The sequence below is a fragment of the Amblyraja radiata genome, chromosome 27 (assembly GCF_010909765.2).
Source record: "Amblyraja radiata isolate CabotCenter1 chromosome 27, sAmbRad1.1.pri, whole genome shotgun sequence".
In the NCBI taxonomy this organism is placed as follows: Eukaryota; Metazoa; Chordata; class Chondrichthyes; order Rajiformes; family Rajidae; genus Amblyraja; species Amblyraja radiata.
In genome coordinates this window covers 21764468-21789670 of record NC_045982.1, presented here as the reverse complement: position 1 = coordinate 21789670, position 25203 = coordinate 21764468, and the positions used below count along the sequence as shown (strand labels likewise).

General features: G+C 43.8%; 1 protein-coding gene across 1 annotated transcript in view; it reads left to right on the top strand.

The window, feature by feature from the left end:
- Positions 1 to 23115, top strand: part of LOC116988220 (CUB and sushi domain-containing protein 2-like) — a 517997-nt gene extending 494882 nt beyond the window's left edge. Inside the window, exons 4-5 of the mRNA XM_033044775.1 lie at positions 3114 to 3308; positions 22844 to 23115. Of these exons, the coding sequence (XP_032900666.1) occupies positions 3114 to 3308; positions 22844 to 23115 (467 nt within the window). The remainder of the gene's footprint in view (positions 1 to 3113; positions 3309 to 22843) is intronic.
- The last annotated feature ends 2088 nt before the right edge of the window (positions 23116 to 25203 follow it).

Sequence of the window (25203 nt, the reverse complement as noted above, 5' to 3'; positions counted from 1 at the left end):
TGGGTGTATGGCACGAGCTGCCAGAGGGGGAAGTTGAGGCTGGTATTATAACACCTTTTTAAAGACATGTGGGCAGGTACATGGGTTGGAAAGTGGGTTATGGGCCAAACTCTGGCAAATGGGACTACCTTAGTTGGAACACATTGGTCAGCATGGACGAGTTGGACTGAAAGATCTGTTTCCATGCTATATGACTCTACACAGAACTGACCAAATGTGATCAGATTCTATCTGACCATTGTAATTGCAATCATACTTTAATCCTGCAGCCGTAAAGACCAGCATTCAGAGCTTTTGAACTGGGATGCTGACCTGTAGATAAAAATTAAATGCTCAAGATATTTTGTCTTTGCTTTACTTTTTTTGTATTTATCATATATAAATTTGTTATTTTTTAAACTATTTCAATAGTTTAAAATGTTAATCAGAGGCAATTAAGCCCAAAGGCACTGTGAGGGTGATCCAGGGCCAGAGTATCAGGTGGCCTAATCCTGGGATGTTGCTTGGAGGGGCAGTCAGTTGACTTTGTCATACCTGGTGAAGGTAAATGTGGGCAGGTTGGGCTCTTCAGGGAGAGAAGCAGTGTCCAACACTCAGCCCGTTAGTTTCCATCTGATGTCAGTCTGAAAAAGGGTTTCGGCCTGAAACGTTGCCTATTTCCTTCACTCCATAGATGCTGCTGCACCCGCTGAGTTTTTCCAGCACTTTTGTCTACCTACGATTTTCCAGCATCTGCAGTTCCTTCTTAAACATATTCTCTTATCAGTATCGACGCAAGTTAATTATTCAAAACGTCTGCCATGTGACTGCTGCCTTACAGTGCCAGATACCCAGGTTTGATCCTGACTGCGGGCACTGTCTCTATGGAGTGACCGTGTGGGTTTTACCTGGGTTCTCTGGTCTCCTCCCACACTCCAATGACGTACAGGTTTTTAGGTTAATTGGCTTTGGTAAAGATTGCAATTGTGTAGGATAGTGCTAGTGTACGGGGATCGCTGGTCGTTGCGGACTTGGTGGGCCGATGGGCCTGTTTCCACACTGTATCTCTACACTAACAAACTAAAATGTTCTGATATGCTTATACAAAATGATCATTGAGTGTTTTGAGTGAGCATATTACTGCTCCAGTTTTGAGTTTTATTGGTATCCCAGACAATTTTCTTTTCAAACAACCCTTTTATGACTCTTTAATTTTATCAGCTTCATCTGTGTATTTCTACATCTCTCCATGTTCTGCATTTTAGCATGCATTTACTATTTTTTATATACTGTTCCTCATAACATTAATTTTTGGTATGTACAATTGTGGTCCCTGGAGATGAAAGCTGTTTTTGTGTCACTTTAATTTTCAGCACCTCCCATTGATCTTATCTCATTTGGTCCATAAGCAAGAATGCTGAATTTACCATCTGTCTCATTGTCTTGAAGTTGGCCTTATCCAAATTTGAAATAAATCATTTTGTGATGGTTATTAGATAAATGTTCACACACCATTAGTCTGTTATCTAAAACAGCCTTGGCATCGTTGTTAATTGTGTCACTTTGTTGATTTCAAGACGTGATATTGCAGAAATTGTTCCAAATACATCAAATAAATTCACGAGACAAGAAATTGTTTCGGTTCATGAAATATTTAGTTGTATCAAGTGATAACATTTCAACAAAGTCTGTGATTTTCACTTTGAATTTAATTGTATATTGTACAAGTTTTATTTTTTATTATGAGGAAATGAACACACATGTAAGGAGATTATGCTTCTGCTGTAAAAAAAAACAAAAGTATAAATGATAAATACAAAAAAGTAAAGCAAAATCGAGTATCATCAGACCACATTTGGAATCCATTTCTCCACATTTGGATTGCTGGATACTCTTCTTTCCCCTGAGTGACATGATTCCCCCCTTCCCCCCCTCCGAACCCCACAACCAATACCAAACCCTAGGCCCCCAACAAACCACTCCCACCCAACACAACTAACAACCCATCCCCCCCCCCCCCCCCCCCCCCCCCCCCCCCCCCCCCCCCCCCCCAGCCCCTGCCCCCCCCCCCCCCCCCCCCCTCCCCCCCCCCCCCCAACACCCACACCAACTGACTGCAAAGTACATACTGCAGATGCTGGAAATCTGGAATTAAAATAATGTTGGAAACTCAGCAGTTCAGGCAGCATTTATGGAGAAAGAAACAGGTCACAATATCCACACCTGCAGCACCATCATTGCTGCAGATGTTTTCCACCATGGCATAGGTCACCCAGCTACTACCTTGCAACTCCAATGGCCCAGGTTCAAACCTGACCACTGCTGCAGTGTGTCATTTGCATATTCTCACATTCACTTCTTCCAAATGCTTCAGCCTAGTTTTAAGTAACTGACAATGACTTTCAGAGCAGGTCAGAATCTGTTGCTCGTTTTATTGGTACAACAATGTCAGCATTTCAATGATTAAGTAAAAATGCATTTTACAGATGCTTCTTTCTGTCCGTGCCCCTGAAAATATAAAAAGTTATATTTTGGAGACACTGTGACAGTCCGCAAATGAGCACGATTAGCAGTAATTCACAGAGGTGATCAATACAGTCTGGGGCTGGGCCAGCTTCCATAATGATGGCTTCTAAACTATAGCAAAAGGTAACAGAAACATACATTGTATTGCAGCTAATTGGCACTTAAAATGTTCATGTATTTACATTGGTTTGGCTTATTGTACTCCAACTAAACAACAAACGTTTGTAAAAATTAAAGACTATTAATCTTTAAAATGTTTGGTTGGGAAGATAACACTAATGAAAACAATCACATTGAATTACATGAATAAAGTTACAGTTGTACTACATTCGGAAACCTTTTAGGAGATTATGTAAATCCTGTAAATTTTGGAAACCTACTGCAGTGGATATACAGTTCATTTCTAGCATACTACAGTCATAGCTACAGTTCTAGCATACTGTTCTTTAAAATATGGTGTTGTGCTGCTTGTTCCCAAATTGAGATTTAAAATGCCTAAATGGTTTAAACTCAAAATCCATTTCTTCAAATTTTGGGAAATTACAATCACGATTGATAATTAAAAGCAACAAGTCCAGTTATAAAATATTTTTTTTTATTTCTTTCAGTATTGCCAAGTCATACTTGTGGAAATCCTGGCAAGTTACAGAATGGATTGCAGCAGGGAACCACATTCAATATTGGTGACAAAATCCGGTTCAGCTGTAATGTCGGCCACTTCCTGGAGGGACATGCAGTGTTGACTTGCCTGGTCAGCACACACAACAGTGCTTCATGGGATTTTCCAGTTCCCTTTTGCAGAGGTAAACTTAAAGTGAAAGGGCCATACAACAGATGAGCTGAGAAATGTTGAAATTAGTGCCTTTGTTGTTCCTATAATTCATTTCAGATGGGGGCCTGTAAGTGAATACTATGGCAACTTTCATCAGAAACAACTCTGCCCTTGCCTGATATAGACACAGAATTCTGGAGTAACTCGGCAGGTCAGGCAGCATCTCTGGAGAAATTGGATTTTTGTTTCTTTTCCATTATCCCATTTTCTCCAGACAACCTGCCTGACCCACTAAGTTACTTCAGCACTTTGTGTTCAGCTTTGGTCTAAACCAGCACCAGCAGTTCTTTTTTGTTATATCATCCCTTGCCTGTTTATCTTTCTCATTTGAACCTTCACAGATGATTTATTTCCTTGAACTGTATGGATTGTGAAAGTAATATTGTTGAATTGCAATTTGTGAATCGTTTGCTTTCTTGGATCTTTGTTACTTCCATTGCAGATGACATGCAGTTAGTTAAGACTGCATTGGAAACATTTTATACATCTCACTTAACTTTCAAATAATGTAGGGGATACAAATATAGGCTATCAGTTTCCTCTTTCTTTATAACCAAATTAATTTAACATTCAAACCTGACCTTAACCTCTAAGTGAGGAAACCAAAAGTCGTGGAACCGTGATCATAATCAAATGATGCAAGGGTGTAAACTGAGGTAAAACGTTTGGCTCTGCTAAGTCGAATGTAGGATTACAGGTGAAAATCGACATCGACAAGAACAGGTAAAAATTGAATGATGAAAACAATCCTCCTTCTACATATCATTTCTCCAGCAATCCTGTCCAGAGGCGATGTCACATTGTTTCTTCGCTCTGCCACAGTTGAGTGGAAATCAATGATGTATTGAGAAGCTAGACACAAAATGCTGGAGTAACTCAGCGGAAAACAGGCAGCATCTCTGGAGAGATGGAATGGGTGACGTTTCGGGTCAAGACCCTTCTTCAGACAGGGGAGAGGGAGATACATACTGTAGATAAGAACATTTAATGTGTGAAAACAGTCTGAAGAAGGGTCTCAATTTGAAACGTCGCCCATTCCTTCTTTCCAGAGATGCTGCCTGTCCCGTTGAGTTACTCCAACATTTTGTATCTATCTTCAGTTTAATCCAGCATCTGCAGTTCCTTCCTACATGTATTGAGAAGCTACAGATGGCACAACAAGTTTTTCTGCATAAAGCAACAGCTTTGTCTGTGTAAGTGTGATCCTGGTCTGAACGTATCCACTTGATGATAGTAGAAACAAACACAGACATAGATGCTGGTTAATACTCATAATGATACAAAATGCTGGAGTAACTCAGCAGAGATAGACACAAAATGCTGGAGTAACTCAGCGGGCCAGGCAGCATCCTTGGAGGACATGGATAGGTGACATCTTGGTTTGAGACCCTTCTTCAGTGATTGTAGGAGGGGAGAAGAAAGCTGGGAAATGGGGGAGGCAGGACAAAGTGTGGCAGTAAATAGGTCAACATAGACAAGAGGTGGGGGGAGTTAATAGGCAGATAGTTGGAACAAAGGCCAGAGGTCAGGAAGGATGGTGCGAGACAGGTTTGCACAGTTGATTATTGTAAAGCCAGAGGGAGGAAAGTGGCAAAGGGGTGAGTGGAGGGGAGAAATAGGTAGGAGTGTAGGTGAGGCACAAGGGAGGGAAGAGGGTGACAGGGAAGAGAGGGGAGGGTTGGGGGGGAAAGGGGAGGTACCAGTGAGAGATTACCTAAAATCGGAGAATTCAATGTTCAAACTGTTGGGTCGTAATCTACACAACCAGAGTACGAGGTGCTGTTCCTCCAGATTGCATGCGGTCTCACTCTGGCAATGCAGGATGCCCAAGGCAGAGACGTCATTGGGGGAATGGGGGTTAAAATGGTTATCAACTGGGAGCTAAAGGCCGAATGGATCTCCCTGTTGCTGACCATTGTAACTCCCCTTTTCCCATTCCCACACTGACCTTTCTGTCCTGGGCCTCCATTGCCAAAGTGAGACCAAATACCTATCAGATCCTCCCCCTCGCCAATGTCAACCTCTTACCTGCCATACTTTGTTCTGGTTCTCTCCTTTTCCAGCCTTCTTCGTTCTCCACCAACAATCAGTCTGAAGAAGGGTCTCAACTCAATGTTACCTATCCATGTTCTCAAGCGATGCTGCCTGACACATTGATATACTCCAGCACTTGGTGCCCATTTATTAATTGTTTGAACTTCTGTGAAAGTGGCTGTTATTTTTCTGCATCAATCTGCAAACATTGGGGTTTGACTCATTGAACCTCTCACTGCAATATTGCGTGAGCCACCTCTGTCAGTACCCGATTCTGTCATTGATGCATCTCTATAATTCTTCTCAACTACATAGCTGCTGGTTTCAGCATTGATGTTCATCTCAACTGACCTTGAAAATAACTCTGCCTTTTATTCAAGTTCACAAGCTTGACGATCACAGACTAAGTCTGCCAATAGTTCAGTTTTTAATGGAATAAGGGCAGCAGAAGTACCAGAGGAGTTTGCAACCCTGACATCAGCTATCTTTCTGTAAATTCCTATCTCTTAGCTTTGGTCCGGGGGGGTCAAAGATGTGCCACCTATCTTGTGGATGCTGTTTCTGTACACTGGAGTCAGCCGTTTATAATTGGCCATGTCAGGTCCCGTCCAACCACTCACCTTCATTGAGAATATAGGAGCAGGAGAAAGCTAATGAGCCATTCAATCCTGCCATGCCATTCATTATAATCATAGCACATGTGCCTCGGGGTTGATAGCAAAAGGATCAAAGTTGTGTACATTATTGCAGGCACAGCCTCACCAGTACTCTGTATGCAAGTAACAATACCTCCATATTTCATAACTCTAATATGCACTAAAAACATGCCACAATGATGGTCCCTTTAACACATGGGCTGCTTTTCACTCATTTAAGGCCTGCTTCAGTGCCAGTTGTGAAGCACACTTTTTCATTAGTCATCATGATAGTGACATCGGCGTTGTGTTGTCTGTCAATTCTAGGTCTTTATTCTCTGGAGCGCAGAAGGTTAAGGGGGGACTTGATAGAGGTCTTTAAAACGATGAGAGGGATAGACAGAGTTGATGTGGACAAGCTTTTCCCTTTGAGAATAGGGAAGATTCAAACAAAAGGACATGACTTCAGAATTAAGGGACAGAAGTTTAGGGGTAACATGAGGGGGAACTTCTTTACTCAGAGAGTGGTAGCGGTGTGGAATGAGCTTCCAGTGGAAGTGGTGGAGGCAGGTTCGTTGGTATCATTTAAAAATAAATTGGATAGGCATATGGATGAGAAGGGAATGGAGGGTTATGGTATGAGTGCAGGCAGGTGGGACTAAGGGAAAATAATTGTTCGGCATGGACTTGTAGGGCCGAGATTGCCTGTTTCCGTGCTGTAAATTGTTATATGGTTAATTCACTTTACACTCCTGAGAGCTCATTTGCAATTTTCTGTGACCTCTGTAACAACAATTTTCTGTAACTGAGCTGCTGAACTACTTAAAGGTTGTGTCCCGTGGACCCTTGAGTAAGTAAGATGTTATATAAGTCGGCCACGGAAGTACTACCATGCACGCATTCGTTTATTATTGGACATGGAGACCACATGGGAGCTCCAATGTGGAGCACGCACAGTAGCATCCACCAGAGCAGCGAGCATCCACCAGAGCACTGCATGTGGCTGCAGTAATGCACCGCTGCAGAGACACGCAACTCCGAAATAGAGCAGTGGACTTAGAAAATAGTTGCAGTAGGAAGAATTAAATGTAAGGGTGAGTTTGATTAAGTCACGTATTACGTAGGTCAAGGAGTGCCTGTTCAGAATTTTTTTACCATAAAGTACATGAACCTTTTGCACGGCACAATGTGATTTTGGGGCCTTGCATCCATCCGTAATAGAGACCAGAAAACAACTGGATTGTAAAAATTCATTTTGCTCCTTGATACCTTAAAGAAATGCATCTGGAAATGCCAACTTAACTTCCAGACCCTGGTTTAACCAGTTTGTTATTCCAGGCCCAAATTAAACGGTAATTTTGGTGGAATTTCAAACAAGTTGGAACTCGCAGTGCTAAAGGCATTAACGGAGTCACAAAGTGCTGGAGTAACCATCTGCCTCAAAATATTCCCCTCGCATGTATCCACCTATCAGTCACCAGGCTTTGTCCTGCCCCTCCTCTCCCCTAGCTTTCTCTTCACTCCTCTCCTACCGCAATCAGGCTGTAGAAGAGTATCGCCCCAAAACGTCACCTTTCATTGTTCTCCAGCGATGCTGCTTGACCTGCTTATTTACTCCAGCACTTTGTGTCTTTTTTGTCAAGTCAAGTCAAATTTATTCGTCGCATTCACATACGAGATGTGCAGTGAAATGAAAGTGGCAATGCTCGCGGACTTTGTGCAAAAAGACAAACAAACAAACAAACAACCAAACAAACTATAAACACAATCATAAACACACACATACTCTTTTACATATTAAATATTGGAAGGAAAAACGTTCAGTAAAGTTAGTCCCTGGTGAGATAGGTTTTACAGTCCGAATGGCCTCTGGGAAGAAACTCCTTCTCAACCTCTCCATTCTCACTGCATGGCAACGGAGGCGTTTGCCTGACCGTAGCAGCTGGAACAGTCCGTTGCAGGGGTGGAAGGGGTCTCCCATGATTTTATTTGCTCTGGAGTTGCACCTCCTGATGTATAGTTCCTGCAGGGGGGCGAGTGAAGTTCCCATAGTGCGTTCGGCCGAACGCACTACTCTCTGCAGAGCCTTCTTGTCCTGGGCAGAGCAATTCCCAAACCAGATGGTAATATTTCCGGACAAGATGCTTTCCACAGCCGCTGAGTAGAAGCACTCGAGGATCCTCGGAGACACTCTGAATTTCCTCAATTGCCGGAGGTGGTAAAGGCGCTGCCTTGCCTTACTCACGAGTGCTGCGGCGTGTGATGCCCATGTCATATCCTCAGAGATGTGGACTCCGAGATATTTAAAACAGCTCACCCTATCCACAGGATCCCCATTTATCCTCAATGGAGTGTACGTCCTCGGATGATGTGCCCTCCTAAAGTCCACGGTCAGCTCCTTCATTTTTTTGATGTTCAAGAGGAGGCTGTTATCCTAGCACCAGAGTGCTAGATCAGCCGCCTCCTCCTGGTAGGCCTTCTCATCGTTGTCTGAGATCAGGCCCACCACTACAGTGTCATCAGCAAACTTAATTATTGAGTTGGAGCTGAACCTAGCCACACAGTCATGTGTGTACAGGGATTACAATAGGGGTCTGAGGACGCAACCCTGGGGCGATCCTGTGTTCAGGGTGAGGGACTTTGATGTATTCCCTCCCAACTTGACTACCTGGGGCCTGGCGGTGAGAAAGTCCAGGGCCCAGGCACACAGGGGGGTGTTGAGCCCTAATTCCAGTAGCTTCCCGGCCAGTCTGGTGGGGACTATCGTGTTGAAGGCTGAACTGAAGTCTATGAACAGCATCCTCACGTAGTCTCCCTTCTGGCTGTCAAGATGAGAGAGAGCGGTGTGCAAAACCTGGGAGACCGCATCGTCCGTGGATCTGTTCGGACGGTATGCGAACTGCAACGGGTCCATGTTGCGAGGGAGGAAGGCGCAGATGTGTTTCTTCACCAGCCTCTCAAAGCATTTCATGACTACCGAGGTAAGGGCCACCAGACGGTGGTCATTCAGACAGGCTGGGGAGGCATTTTTTGGTACCGGTACAATGATGGATTTTTTGAAGCAGGCAGGGACCACGGACTTGTCCAGGGAGAGGTTGAATATTGTACTGAATACCGGAGCTAGCTGCGTAGCACAGGACTTGAGTACTCGCCCCGAGATGCCATCGGGGCCTGCAGCTTTCCTCGTGTTCACCCGAGTCAGAGCCTTCCTCACGTCGTGCTCGGACAGCGATGCTGTAAACCAGCATCTGTAGTTCCTTGTGTCAGCATTCAGTGAGGTTTGATTGCTGTGGCCTCAGGCCACTCATGTATCCCGTGAATGTGTGTCCAATGATTTTTTTTCTCATGTTGTAGCTATAAAAGACTGGTCTTTCGAGATTCAGGATTAGAACTGTCAAGTAGACTGCTGATCGGTGCTTTGCGATGGGCCCTGGAGCAAAATTAATGAATGTAATTATTTTCAGCTAGTCACCCATCAATGTCACACTGGTATCAACAATACTTGTCAAACATAGTGATTTGTTTAAGCAACCAATGAGTAAAATAAAACATCCGGTTTTTGGATCTTTGACGTAGCAACATTCATCCTGAAGGCATTGACACAAAATTAAAGGGAGATTTAGTTGGTCACTGGTGAAGGCAGAGATTACTGAGTTTAATTTTAGATCAGCAGATTTTAATTTAGTTTTAAACTTGATTTTAATAGCAGAATGTAAGACGGACTGGATGGAGACCAGAAAACGAGCTGAAGTGTTGAACTGCCAGAGTACTTGCCTTTGATGTTAACAGAGTGCGTTCTCTCAGGAGATAAGATAATGCCAGTCTACATATTGGAGAAGTCCTTAAACTTAAAGGGCCTGTCCCACTTGGCCGTCATTTGCGCCCCATTTACGCTTCACATGTAAAATAGGTCGACGCGTTGTGATGCACAGGTAGCGTGTGGGTAGCGTGGGATGGGCGAATGGAGAGGCATGGAGGAGTGTGAAGTTGCGCGTGGTATCGCGCGGCGCTCCAGGATTCCGTGCTGTATGAAATCCTCGCGCGCCACCTACGTGACATATCGCGTATGCACGCTGACGCATTGGGTACGCACACTGACGCATTGGCGTCGCAGGCTGCGTCCCGACGTCTCACATGTATCGCGTGGTGATGCATGGTTACGTCACCGTGCATAGCCATGCGTTGCTGCGTGCCGCAGGAAATTCTAATGATGTCAAGCACACCAGACGGCATGATGACGGGTGATTTGAGTGCGATGTCGCGCTTAACGACTCGTCGACCTATTTTACATATGACGCGTAAATGAAGCTCAAATGACGGCCAAGTGGGACAGGCCCTTAAGACCCCGGAAGAAGTGGGGCTGTTGAGACAATAACATTTTCTCACTCTGTGCGAGCTTATATACCAGGCATTGACAGCTTCAAGAAACTGTGGTGTGGAGATATTTCCAAATCATATAAACCTAAACGGTTATGATATTTTAGAAAACATCACTTCTATAAACAAGATTGTTGCTGGAAAAGGCTAGTAAATAGATATTTGTAGAAATAAAGAACTGCAGATGCTGGAATCTTGACGAAAAATAAAAGTCCTGGATTAACTCTGAAGATCAGGCAGCATCTCTCGAGGGCGTGGATAGGCAAAATAAGGTCCCGCCCAAAACGCCACCGATCCATGACCTCCAGTGACACGGAGCAACTTCAACACTTTGTGTTTCCAGTAAATATTTGTTTAGTTTATTGACTCATTTTTAAAGCTGGCTTCCATTTCAAGCAGGACCACATGCGAACTGGAAGTGATTGGGGCAAAAATTCGACCTGATCAACATTTCTGTTGGACCAACCAACACTCTTTCACAGTAACCCAGAATCTAGTATTGCCAGTTATGCTGCTCCGATGGACTGCATGTAGAGTGCATCAGGATATTGTAAATTTGGAAAGGCTTACCAAACCTTGTGTTGAGGAATCTGCCTGCTGATTTAATCTAACAAATGTAGCCCTGCTCAAAGAAACAGGTAGGAATGAAAGGGGAGAAGACCCTGTTGAATCTTTAAGACATTCACAAACATTAAGAACCATTTACCATTCTTGGTTTCTTGGTCCTCCAAAATATTCCAAATGGAATTTAAACTGGAGGTGATTGATATGTATGAGTTCTTGGTTTGCGATCTTGCTGGCTGTCAAAGCCACCTTGTGAGTGCAGTTGGTTACTCCTAATGGAAGAGGCTCTCTGCTGCTTTAGTTTCCATCCTGCACTGGCTTGAACCAACACCTTGTTAAAGGAAGGTGGCACCTGAGTCCACAAACCAGCACGGTCTAAGGGCAGGCAGCGAATCCGTGACCTCAAGGTCAGCAGAAGATTTAGTCATGTGACATGGAAGAAGGAGGGCGACATTTTAATTTAATCGGAGATCCAACAGTGCCAGCTCTAATTTGTTCTGTATTATTTTCATACCTCTAGTTTCCCTCCCCCCGACTCTCAGTATAAAGAAGGGTCTGAACACCAAATGCCACCTGTTCTCTCCAGCGATGCTGCCTGACCTGCTGAGTTACTCCAGCATTTTGTGTCTGTCTTTGATACATTTTTTATCTTTGGATGATGGGCTGTATCTGGGTGAACGACCGTAGAGAGTGCAGAAAGAAAAGCTGGCCAGGAGCATTCAGGAACTGGGGAGAATAAGAAAGCCACTATTAAAGGGGTGGAATCGGATAGCAAAAGTGATTAGAAAGCCGGCAGTTCAGAGAGTGTTCAAGGTGTGGGTCCCCAGTATTTTAGGTATCTCTCACTCAGTTGCAGGTGTAACAGATTGGTCCTGCGGTATTAAGACCCAATTATACGAGGATTGTTTTGTTCAGTTTATTGCCATGTGTACTGAGTACAGTGACGAGCCTTTGTTGCTTGCTAACCAGTCAGTGGAACGGCACTACATAACTACATGTAGAGCTTATTCTATCCTCGGATATTCTATCAATGTCCATATTGCACTATCTGAGTTAAAAAAGGACCTTTTCTGCTCTTGATCCACCTTGGACAGCTGGTTCAGGAGGTTGGAAGTGCTGTGGCTGGGAGAGAAGCTGTAGATATGGGACTTTGAGGCTTGTGCCTAGTGACAGGGTGGAAAGAGTGGCGGTAAAGGATCTCTATAATCGGAGATCAAGACACTTCTTTTTGATTTGTGTTCAGGCCAAACATGATTAAGATCCAGGTGAAGACCATTCCATTCCTCATAACTGCTCTTGTCATTCAATTAGTTCACATTCAATGAGATTGTTCAACATGTGCACTAATCTAAATTATTTTATTCCCTCAATATCGGAAAAAACATATCAGTTTCTGTTTTGAATAAACAGCAACTGAAGCTCCAAAACTCTTGGGCATTGAATTCTAAGAATTCACCACTTCCTGGCTGAAGAAGCTCTTCTCCACTCTTTAGATCTTAGGGATACAGTGTGGAAACGGGCCCTTTGGCGCACTGAATCCGTGCTGACCAGCGATCCTCGTACATCAACACTTACCCGCACTCGGGACAGTCTTCAATTTTACCAAAGCTAATTAGCCTACGAAACTGGAGTGTGGGAGGAAACCGGAGCACCCGGAGAAATCATGCAAAAATATACAATTGGAATACGAGTTCACGATAGTACAAGATTTAGTGAGTTTCCAAGTTTTTCCAGCATCTTGTTTTTTGAACTAGAGAAATTTAATCTAATCACTCACAAATGGAAACAAATTATATTTGAAAACACTTGATGAGCTTTATGAACTAAGGAAGTCACACTAATGCCTGTAGTGTTCCGTTGTCGAGGTAGGATGATTGGAGCTGTTCCTGAACCTGATAGTGTGAGACTTCCTGCCTTTGTACCTCCAGTCTGATGCTAACAGCGCAGAGGCCATGGCTTAGATGGTGGGAATCCTTTATGATAGGTGCTAACTTCTTGAGCTGGCGCCTCGTGTAGATGCTTTTGATATGGCAAGCGAGGTGCCTGTTATGAACTGGGCCGAGTCCACCATTCTCCAAATCCTCTTGCACACCAATGCATTGGAATTGCCATGCCAGCCCAAGATGCAATTCGTCAGGATACATTTTATTATGCATCTGTAGATGTGTGGGAGAGTATGCGGCGACATGCCGAATCGCTCCAAACCACTAAGAACGTAGTGCATCAACAGGTACAATGCATGTTGTCTTTAAGGACAAGGTTAAATAAATATTTTTTTTAAAGAAAAGGTTCAATAACCATGTCATCCTCGAGTAGAAAACCGTCCATAGTGGGAACTATCATTGGGGGATGGATATGATTTTTTTTTGGAATGGCACAGTGTTGCACATTATACCGCATTTGGTACAGTTCATCCCTAGGTATTTTCTAGCTGTCTGAATTTTAAAAAAAAAGATTAAATATATGTGTGCAGTCATCTTCAATTCTCAGCTGATCTTGGTCTCGGTGGTGGCCAAGACCATGAACACATGCACTTGGTTCTCAATGCCCCACCTCCCCATTTCCAGTCGTTGGCTGCAAGTGGCACTTGTTTGGAGTGAGATGGAAGAATAGGTATATGAGGCTGTTTTTTTGAGTATATAATTATTAAGTTGGCCTGATGATTGATGGGTATTGTGAAAGTTAGACGTATTGCATGAACAAGTGTCAGGTTTGTTGTGTAAACTATAGCTGTTCATATCATTTGCAAGTTACTTTTGTGAGAAGCTGTCACACCAACGTTGGACCAGTCCAGTTGCATTGTTTCAGGTTGAGTTGTCATCTGAATTAATTCAAATACTTTTCCATAGATTGAGCCAATTGACGACATCTGAAGTCTGAGTGCAGCTTCTGTCCTTTGCAATGACACCAGCACCAATAAAATTGTTCTTTCTGCTAACTGTCATTCTCTCGTGTATACACCCACAATGTTTCTGTGCAGAGAATCTTCACTTTGCAATTACATTTCTTATGGTGCCAATCTGTAACTGAGTGCATGATGGGTGGCACAGATTGGACACTAGTTTAGTTTCGTGATACAGTGTGGAAACGGGCCATTCGCCCAACGTGTCTGCGTCGACCAGCAATCACCCCATACACTAGCACTATCCTACACGTTAAATAAAACATACAATTTTATCAAAGCCAATTAACCTACAGACCTGTACGTCTGTGGAGTGTGGGAAGAAAAACTCATGAAGTCATGGGGAGAGTGTACAAACTCTGTGCAGACAGCACTTGCCGTTAGGAGCGAACCTGGGTCTCTGGCGCTGTAAATGCGACTGCTGCGCCACCATGCGACACACTTGTGCTCGGATACTGGTCAAAATATGTATGCCAACAGGAATAATCTTCCACCATGGAAGACGTGCAAACTTCCCATTATGAAATCGTTATCTGCATTCAAATAAGATCAAATAGTCCCACAACTTTAGGCTGTGCATGCCATAGGCAAGAAGAAGATCTGCATTGTATCGATAAGACAAGGGTGAAAATAAACAAAACTGTAGATTTCGAAATCTAATACAAACAGAAAGCCCTGGATAAACCCAGCAGTTAAAGCAGTGTATGCAGAAAAATAAATGGTTAACAATTTGGATCTGAGAACTGATTTTCTTTCCACACCTGAGTTGTTCCAGTTTTTGCTGCTTTGGGAAATGGAGAAATCAGTTCTATCCTCTGACAGATGGAAATAGATGATATTTGAATACACTTTTTGAGCTTCATGAACTAATGAAATCACACTAAGGTCTAAAATCCATTATTAATGTCCTCCTGCTTCAGCAGAAGCAGTTTATCCAGAACGGTGACATCTTTTCTGCATTTTTGAGAACTTAATTTAAAATGTGGTGTCAAAAGTCATGTTGGTTAAATTTAATGAAACAGATGCCAACATGAAAGAATGTAACGGAGTCACATGTGAATTGACCATGTGGGAGTCCTATAGTCCATTTGTTTGCTAACCTTACAAATCACAGTGGCAAATCCATATTGCAAAATATGATGAGAGTGAACTGCTTCAGTGTGTATTGATTTTAATCAGAAAATCAAGATGAGTAAGTAATTTCAGAACAGACTGGGAGGTAGAGACACGTTTTTGTAATTTTACTATGTCATCTTGTGACAGGCAAGATTTAAAGGCCAGTGTTTTGCTTTACTTGGTGAAACAGATTCACCTAAAAATCCAATACCTGATTCTCAGATTGCATTATTTTCTAGGATACGATTTTTTTTAACTCTGATTTATTTTACTACCTCGTTCTATTTTGTCTTACCATTCTGTGCTAGGTGCAATGACCTTCGGTCCTCTTTGTGACAACGCTGAATGAGTTGAACTGAAGCTAGTAAAATCAGATCAGCATTAAAAAATGGCTCTGAATTAAGCCTAATGACAGATTAAAACCAGGAGTTAGACAGAACTTCAGCAGGGTGTATACATTTATTAGATGTTTAGCAACGCATATGGACAAGATCCATCATTTTTATTGCAGCTGAAGTCTGAGGTTTGGATGAAAAGTGAACCTGGCTATTATTGAAGAGCACAGGAGAAGAGAAAACTGGGGATTTATTTTCTCACTAGTTTTAGCAATGCATACATACCATGTTGAAGCATATTCATTTCTTGACTTGGCACATTTTCTGACGGTTTTATATTTTTGTCAGTTTTAAATTTTCTCTAATTTCACCTTTTGACCAAAGAATGAAAAATATGGAAAGAAAAGGGTCTCCAGGGCTTAATTATTGCTTTGCAAAGTTCATTTCTGTTAATTCAAGACCTTCGTATTTTATTTGTGAGCTGAAGCCTTTTCAAATGCATTTACAACAATCAACAGATGTGACAAAATCTAATTTGCAAGAAAAAAAAAACCTACTGTGAGTTGCTTTCTGTAAAATCCTTGGTTACATAAGCCTTTCAATTTATTTGAAGAAATAAATTATTTATTTAGATGCAGTAGCACTAGGAACTGCAGTGGAGATAGCAAACCATTGACTACAAATAAAAATGCTCCTCGTTTCATTGGTTTTGACAGTTGCCATTCACATCCTATAACTGAGCTTTATCAAGTGGCTCCAGTCTTTCTGTCTCACCGATTTGAATCTTTCCAGTGGCTTGTAGCTTCCATTTTCCTCAATATGATTGGTTTTGATAGGTTCCAGTACCGTCATATAAATATTGATAGTTGCGGCAATTCTGGTAAAGAGCATTGATTTTTTTCTTATGAAATATGATATATTAGCTTACATTTGAAGCTGCAATGAAGATTATTGCTCCTGAATTTTTTTCCTGCCTACATTGTGCTTGTTTCTTCATACTCACTGTCAACTTGCTTGACTTGTGGCCTCATCTTTAAGGCATTTTTTTCTTGCTTGACATATATCAAGGCAATTTAAAAATGTAGCTGACGAGATCAGTTGCAAAATCGATTTTAGTTAATGGGGACGAATGTTTAGTGTTGTGTAAATCTGTTGGAAAGATTAGGCTGATGTATGTTTGTGTTCCTGATTGGACATGCTAGCATCCAACTGCCAGCCTCTTGCTTGTGCTTAAACATGCTTTGATCTAGGGTTTTAAAATAGTCCAGCATGGTTTACTTAGGCCATAGTTTTGTTGTGGATGCCTCTGTAGAACAAGACATAGCTTTTCTGTTGCAGGTAATTGAGTCCCTTGTAACAATATGACAACTCGCCGCTAACAATTATCTGTGCACTTGTTGCTGTCAATTAGCTATGCACTTCAACTTCATAAGTCAGCCTTGAAATTGTCCCTTGTACACTGTGGATGGCTCAATTGTAAATCTGTATAGTCTTTCCGCTGACTGGTTAGCACGCAACAAAAAGCTTGTCGCTGTACCTTGGTACACGTGACAATAAACTATACTCAACTTAAACATAGGGATGATGCTGCATAGTGATGTGTGAAGACGGGCAGTTCCAGAGGACAATGGAATTGGTGGGAGGGGGGGGGGGGGGCATTTTACTGTTGCACTCACATTTGGGGAGAGAGTGCCTATCTACCCACAGTTTATCCATGTTTACAGTTGCACTATTGGCAGGAGATTGTCGGGAGCTCCGTGTGGATGGAATTCCCACATCTGTGTGGCCACTGAGTGCCAATCCTTGATGTAAACCTAGATAATTCAAGCCTTATTGTAAAGTAGTGATATCTGACACACTGTAACCTTTACTAGGAGTTTATTATAGCACATGGCACACACGTCCCAGCACTGACTGCATCCAGCCTTCAGGCGTACTGGGACCTAGTGGGAGGAACAAAGGGAAGATACTACAGTTATACTAATATGATGGGGCATGGTTAGTGGTGATGAGGTAGCTACATTATAGGTTGCATGCATAAACCATCTACATCCTTCCCCTTGCAATTTAAACAAGTTACAGCAATGGCAGGTTGGTTATACAGTACCTGCAGAGCTAAGCAAACTCTCCGTATCGAGCCGGAGGTTTTACAATCCGACCCGAGCGAGTGCGCACAGCACCCTCACCCTCCCCACCCGAAAGAATAGGAGGAGGGACAGGAACAGAAACAGGAGGGGGAGAGAAGGTGGGTGGAGAAACAAGCCTGGAAGTGGAACGGAGAGGCACAGGTGAGCCAGGTGAAACAGAAGGGGTAGAATGAGCAGAAGTCGGAGAGAGAGAAGACCTGACAGGGGACAACAGGGCCGGAGGAGCGAACCCTGGAAGAGCAGGGGGAGGAGCCCGAGGCAAACGGACCGACCGGGGCATGCAGGGAGCAGAGGGTAAGTTAGTTGAGGAAGGCTCGACACGCGACGGAGGGGTATACGGAATCGCAGGAGGTGGTTTGGGCTCGTTGACCGCCAACAGGTGCTGGCGGCTGCGTCGGTATACAATCCCCTCAAAATCCACCAGGTAGGACCGTGGCGCGCTGTCGAACCCGACAACGGTGGCAAGTCGGGAATAGCCGGTGGGCGTCTGCAAACGGACGACCTGTCCAGGCACCAGTGGGGATAGGGGGCGGCAGGATTTGTCGTGCGAGCGGCGCTGGATTTCGTGCTTCTGGGCAATTCGTTGCTGGACATCAGCAGGCTGCAGGACTTTGGGCATCAGGGACTGCTGGGCGATCGGCATCGGAGGGCGAGTAACTCGGGACATGAGTCGTTGGGCAGGGGATCGCATAGTACTGTCTCTGGAAATGTTCCGAAGGTTCAGGAGACCCTGATAGAAATCCCCGTTGGAGAGACGGGATTGTTCAAGCAAGTGCTTTGCGCTGCGGACCGCCCGTTCAGCCAGTCCATTGCTCTGCGGGTACTCCGGGCTGCTGGTGAAATGATTGAAGTTCCACTTCGCAGCAAAAGCTTTAAATTCGGCGCTAGTGAACTGGCGGCCGTTGTCTGTCTGCAACCGAACAGGGGAACCAAACGTGGCAAAGTGACGGCGTAGCTTACTGATTACCATCTCGGAGGTGATGGCAGGGAGAAGGTCAACCTCGAACCAATTTGAGTAAGAGTCTACCAGCACAAGGTACTGCTTCCCACGCCAGTCGAAGATATCGGCAGCCAGTGAAGACCAGGGCATGTCAGGGGCAGGCTGTTGTAGAAGCGGCTGTCTCTGCTGATGCGGGGTAAGAGAGTTGCAGTCCGGACAGGAGGCCACCCTGGCCTTGATGTACTTTGCCATGCCCGGCCAGTAATATTGTTCCTGGGCATGCGAGATAGTGGCATCTGCCCCGGGATGCCCCATGTGGGCGGCATCGAAGTACAAACCACGCAGCGAGGCAGGGATGACCACTTTATGTCCCTTGATAATAATACCGTCCCGGAGGACCAACTCATCGCGGACCAAAAAATAGGGGTGTACGCTAGCAGGCAATGAAGTCCGTTTGGTAGGCCACCCGCGCTTAATGACAGCAGCAAGCTGTTGCAGGTCGGGGTCGTTAGCAGTATGCTCAACCAGGCACTGCAGTTGTTTGGAAGGGACGAAGTTAACGTTCAGTACCTGTAAGTCTGCCTGCTCGAAGGGGTGCTGGTCGCAGGAGGTCCGGGGGGCCCGGTACAGCGCGTCAGCCACATGCATCTCGGTGCCCCTCTTGTACACGATTTTAAAGTCAAACCGCTGTAGCTGCAGCATCAACCGCTGTAGCCTGGCTGGAGCGCAGTGTATAGGCTTGTTAAGTATCGTCAACAGTGGCTGGTGATCCGTTTCAACGGTGAACCTGGTTCCAAATAGGAAGTCCTTAAACTTCGAACACGCAAACACCACCGCCAGCAGCTCCTTCTCTATCTGCGCATAGCGCTGCTCTGTGTCCGTCATGGTCCTGGAGGCATAAGAGATAGGCAGCAGCGAATCACCATCATGGGGCTGCAGGCAAGCAGCACCCAGTCCAAAACGAGAAGCGTCGCAAGTGACCACGACCGGACGCAGTAGATCAAAGAACTTCAGAGTAGGTGTGCTGATCAGCTTCGTCTTTAGCAGGTCAAACGCCTGCTGGTGGTGTGGAAACCATGACCAAGCAATGTCCTTTTTAGTGAGTTGTCTCAGGGGTGCGCTCAACTCGCTGAGGTCGGGGATAAACTTGCCCAGGTAGTTGACCATACCCAGGAAGCGCTGTAGACTGATAACATCTGTCGGGGCAGGCAGTTCTGAGATGGCGCTGGTCTTCTGCGGGTCAGGCTTTAACCCGTGGGCCGTGAAAATGTGGCCAACGTATGTGACTTCAGGCACCCGGAAATTTGCATTTTGACTTGTTCAGCTTTAGATTGATCTGCCGAGCACGGTCCAGAATCCGTCGGAGGTGGCGGTCATGTTCGGCCACATCCCTGCCATAGACCAGAATGTCGTCTACAATAATCGCACAGGGCAGACCTGCAAACAATTGTTTCATAGATTAACTTAAACCTGCCGAAGGGCGTACCGAACGTGGTTAGGTCCGTGGAACGTTTGTCCAGGGGTATTTGCCAAAACGAACTTCTGGCATCAAGGACGGAAAACACGGTGGCTTGTCCGACCTGGGCGGCAACATCCTCAACAGTCCTCATAGGGTAGTGGGGCCGTTTAATCGCCAGATTCAAGTCCTTAGGGTTGATGCATACCCGTATTTCATTTTTTCCTTTCTTCATTGTGGCGACCATGGTGGAGACCCATTCGGTTGGATCGCTGACACCTTCCAGCACTCCCATGTTGACCATGTCTTTCAGCATGCTCTCCACCTTGCCCTTCATGGCGAACGACACTCTATGGGGTGGACGGATCACAGGCACCACGGATGGGTCAGTTGCGATTTTATACACCAGCGGCAGCTTCCCCAACTTGTCGTCAAACAGGTCCGGGTACTCGGATAGTGGATCCATCACTGCTTGCACCTCGTGGACCGTACGGTCAAAGGACACCAGACCAAGATCCTGGCAGGCCTGGTTGCTCAGTAAAGTCACACAGTCGCAATCCAGAATAAAGAACGACAGGTCACGGGAAGATTTCTGTAGCACGCAATGGAAGGTCGCCCTCCCCACAGGTGTTAGCTCCTCTCCCCCATAGGCACGCGAAACAGAGCGATCTGCAGTCAACAGCTCATTATTCCTTATCTTGTTGAACAGTGATGTTGACATTACGTTCAATTTTGCTCCCGTATCCAGCTTCGCGGAGAAGGACTTGTTGTTCACAGTAATGAGCACAGATGGATCGGGGAGGCGAGATCGGCTGTGGAGGAGAGTGTAAACACTTGCATCTCCCATGGAATAGCTGAGCTCAGAGCTGGGGGCAGTGTCAACAGAGGACTGAGAATCCATCTCGCTATCAACTTGCTGAAGGTTGTTTAGGAGTTGTCTAGGAGCTGAGGGCACTTTCCCACGGGACCGGCAGGCAGCTGCAAAATGGTTCATTTTCCTGCAGAAATTGCAAGTCTTTCCGAGGGCTGGGCACTGTGATTCCGTAGGATGCACATAATTACAGTTTGGACACTTCTGAGATCGCGGGACCCGAGATGTACAAACGGGCCGCGGTGGAGGGCGAAAGTTGTCCTGCATGCGTCGTTGTCCAGCAACACCAGTCAGATTTATTGCTCGGCTGTCAGATCCCCTCTGCCCATGCGGAGGGGTAACCACTTCGGCGATGCGGCACGCATGCATTGCTTGAGTTAGGGTTAGATCAGGCCGTTGCAGCAGGTCGGCACGTAGTTTCTGGTCAAGCATGCCAGTGACGAGAATGTCCCTGGTGAGCTGGTCGCGCACGGTTTCAAAACGGCACCGCTGAGCAAGGTAGCGCAGGTCAGCGATGAAGCACTCGACAGGTTCGTCCGGCTGTTGCTTGCGTGAGAAAAACCTGGCCCGCTCCAGTATACGGTTGGAGGGCAGGTCGCATATCTCCGCGAACTTGCGCAAAAGACATTCCGGGTCATCGGCAGATTCAGCTGGCTCGACCGGCAGGCCGTTGTCATCCAGGACTGCTGGTTCGTAGACGAATGCCTGAGCTCTCTTCATTGCGTCGGGACCGGCCAGGTTGAGCAGGAGTGAGGCTTTGACCGCGGCTGGGTCGTTCCGGTGCGCAATATTGACGAAGTGAGTGTAGTCCAACACAAAAGTCGACCATCGCTCCGCAATGTCAGCGTCAAAGACAAGGGGAGATGGCTTGCGGCATGAGGATGCCATATCAAGGGAAGCCCAACACAGGGCACTCAGGGGACAAATAAAAGAAAACCGGTAAACGGGAGAAGCGAGTTTAACTTTCTGACACTATGTAAAGGAGTGATATCTGACACACTGTAACCTTTACTAGGAGTTTAATATAGCACATGGCACACACGTCCCAGCACTGACTGCATCCAGCCTTCAGGCGTACTGGGACCTAGTGGGAGGAACAATGGGAGGATACTACAGTTATACTAATATGATGGGGCGTGGTTAGTGGTGATGAGGTAGCTACATTATAGGTTGCATGCATAAACTATCTACACTTATCATCTCATCCCTTTGGCTGAAGGAGAGGTAGCGGAAATCTACTGTGGATGAGTTGGGATGATCCTTATGTCCCTAATGGACCTCTACCAATACTGCCTCCAGTGTTTAGATTCCATTTCCATGCTATTCAACAGGACAAATGTTAAAGGGGGACTCCTTCGAAGTAGGTTTTGAGTGTAGAAGAATAATTGAAGGTTCAAGCAAGGCTCACTTTTATGTGTGAGCAGATTATAAAGTGAGCTATTAGACTCTAGATGGTTGAGGGGGAGTCTGTCAAAGAATGTTATTTGTACGTGACTGGTCCTTTAAAGGTTGTCATTTAATGGTAAAGAGTGTGAGCAAATTGTGTTATTTTAATTTGGCAAGGATGTTATATTATGTCGCAATGAAGTTAAATATTCTCGAGCTCAAAAATAGACCTTGCTCTGTTGCTGACATCATTAGAGCAAATTTTACAGTGGCATTTCAATGTTTTAAGCACTTAGTCATTGTTTGACTTCCCTAACTGTTAATTTGTGTTCTGAAGTCTCAATCAACATTAATATTTTGGTAGTAAACTGTTAATCAGTGAGGAATAATTAGCTCAAATGTTTACAAGGAGATTTATTGGAATTAAAATCAAGTTGAATTAATATAAATTATCAAATTTACACCTATACAAATAAAATAGATTTATCTGGGCATATTGTTAGCTATTACACTTGTAACCAGACATTTTTGACTGATGTAACTATGCCAAATTAGTTAATTTGGGTCATTTTTTAAAATTATTTATTCTTTGTTGTGTATTTGCACTTTCTTACCACAAGTTGTAACAACTTAAATCTAGTTCATACTTTCAAGAAGGGGGTATTACATGATTAATATTACATTTATTACATTATTTAATATTACATTATTTTCCTGAAGTGTATTTGTTTGTTAATCTGCAGCAGACGATGGTTGCGGAGGGACCCTACGAGGACAGAGTGGGGTTATCTCGAACCCTGGTTTTCCATCAGATTATGACAATAATGCAGACTGCACTTGGACTATTCTGGCAGAACCTGGCGACACCATTGCACTGGTCTTCACAGACTTTCAACTGGAAGATGGATATGACTTCTTGGAGGTCAGCGGGACAGAAGATTCGTCAACATGGCAAGTGTACAAATTCATTATTATTAAATTAAACCTAATGGTGTTTATGCAGAGTGGGATCTGAGCTTTGATCTATTGTGGAAAGGATACAGGGAAACCTCAGTGCAACTCTACTGACACATTGAGGTGTTTTGATTTCCAGATGATGCTGTTATTCATGATGTTTTGTTGTGAGTATTCGTACCCCATCAATCCTTTCTCCAGGGTTGATCTCTCGGATATAAATCCTGGTAGGTGTGTTGCAGAATTAACAACTTTTGTAATTTCTTCTGACTCCTCTGCTTGTGTTTTCACTGCATTTATCACAGGATGCAGTGCATGACTGAAAACTATTCATGTTTTTATCGAATGAAAATAAAGAGAAAATGTGCAACATTGCACACATCTGTTATAAAGGTGATGGATTGCAGTTCCCTAATTAATCTGGAGTTGGGACCTGAAAGTGATATCAGGATGTTTTAAAGGAACAGAGATTTGATGATTGGTTCCTCTGCATAAGTGGAGATGGTCATTAACGTAGCCATGGTTATTGTTTTATTGTGATGGTTTGCTTCTCTGTGTTCACACAACTATTGCCTGATTGAGCACTTTGTTAACTGGATGGATTTTGTCACAGTATGGAAGAATGTTTTGAAAGGGATACTCTGATTTACATGAACGTTGGTTGCTTAAATTGCCATCTGGAAACAAAGTCTCTTGCATAAGGTTTGAGAAAATGGTTGATGAACTGACTAGAATTTGCCTCGACGAAAATGATATTTGTTTGAATTAATGTCTGATTAAAAAAATGCTTACAGATCTAATTTCTGGAAATGTCACTTGCATTTAGGAAAGATAAAAACATAGAAGGAATGATAAAGCATTTCTATTACACCAACATGTATTGCAGATGAATAGTGCTCCAATGGAGTTTATGATAAAGGTGAACTCGCAGTGAAGAATACAAAATATTACTACTTTGTGGAACAAGTATTTGATATGTTAAGAAATGTTGGCACACAATATTGGCACATTTGGTAAAAGAAGGGACTTTTGATATAAATTAAGTATCATGTAAACCATTGGCAAGTCCAAGACTCATAAGTAGAAACTTGTAAGAAATAACAGGCTTTGTAGGAACAATTTTTATTAACTTTTTTGGCAGATGATTAAACTACCTAATGGGTATTCCAGTTCTCTTCACTGCCCGATCTTGTCTCTTTTTGCAGCCAAAGGGTCGCCATCATGTCATAAAGAATATGTCCGTCCTATTTTAGATGATGCCTCATTTGGATTGCAAAGGGCTTGCATTTTACTTTATTATACCTGACAAAAACATCAACGTATCATTTTAAATCTCATAGACATGGTGACCTTTTGTAAATTTGCAGTCTTCTGATCAATGATGAGAACTATATTGCCTTCCAGATGTTTTTGTCTCAACTTTTAAATATATTTAGAATATCTGAATGAAATTGATTAATGCTGAAGTAATCCATCCTGATTCAAGTTTTGTCATTTAACAATAAAATACATTTTGAATTGCGTGGAATGTGATTGTCGTTTGAAACCAAAAACAAAACAACACGTCGTGTATTTGAGGTAACGATAAACATTTCGCAGGTTTCAGTTATTAAGTTTGCATTCTGTGACATTACAATTTTGGAATTTGGATATTGGGTTGTGAAGGCTGTGTTATACCAGCAGTATGTTCTTTGATTAAGATTTGTAATATTTTTGATGTGCATATATACTCAGGCTGTTGACTGATTTTAATGATGATTTTTAAATAATATGACCAATATTTATTCTGCCTCAATTCAAATATCTCATGTATGTTGTTTAAATGATTGTTAAATCTCGGGTACAATGAAACGACGTTAAGGCAGTAAGACAGAATGAGTCATAGAGTGATACCATATAGAAACTGGCCATTGGGCCCAACTAGGCCATGCAGACCAACATGCCCCATCAACACTAGTCCCAACTACCTGCATTTAGCCCATATCCCATTGAACATATTTTACCAATGTACCTGTCTAAATGTTTGTGAAACGCTGCAATAGTACCAACCTCAACTACTTCCTCCCGCAGCTCGTTCCATATACCTACGACCCTTTGTGTAAAAAATAACTTATCTCTTGATGAATAGATGTACTTAAAACCTATTGAA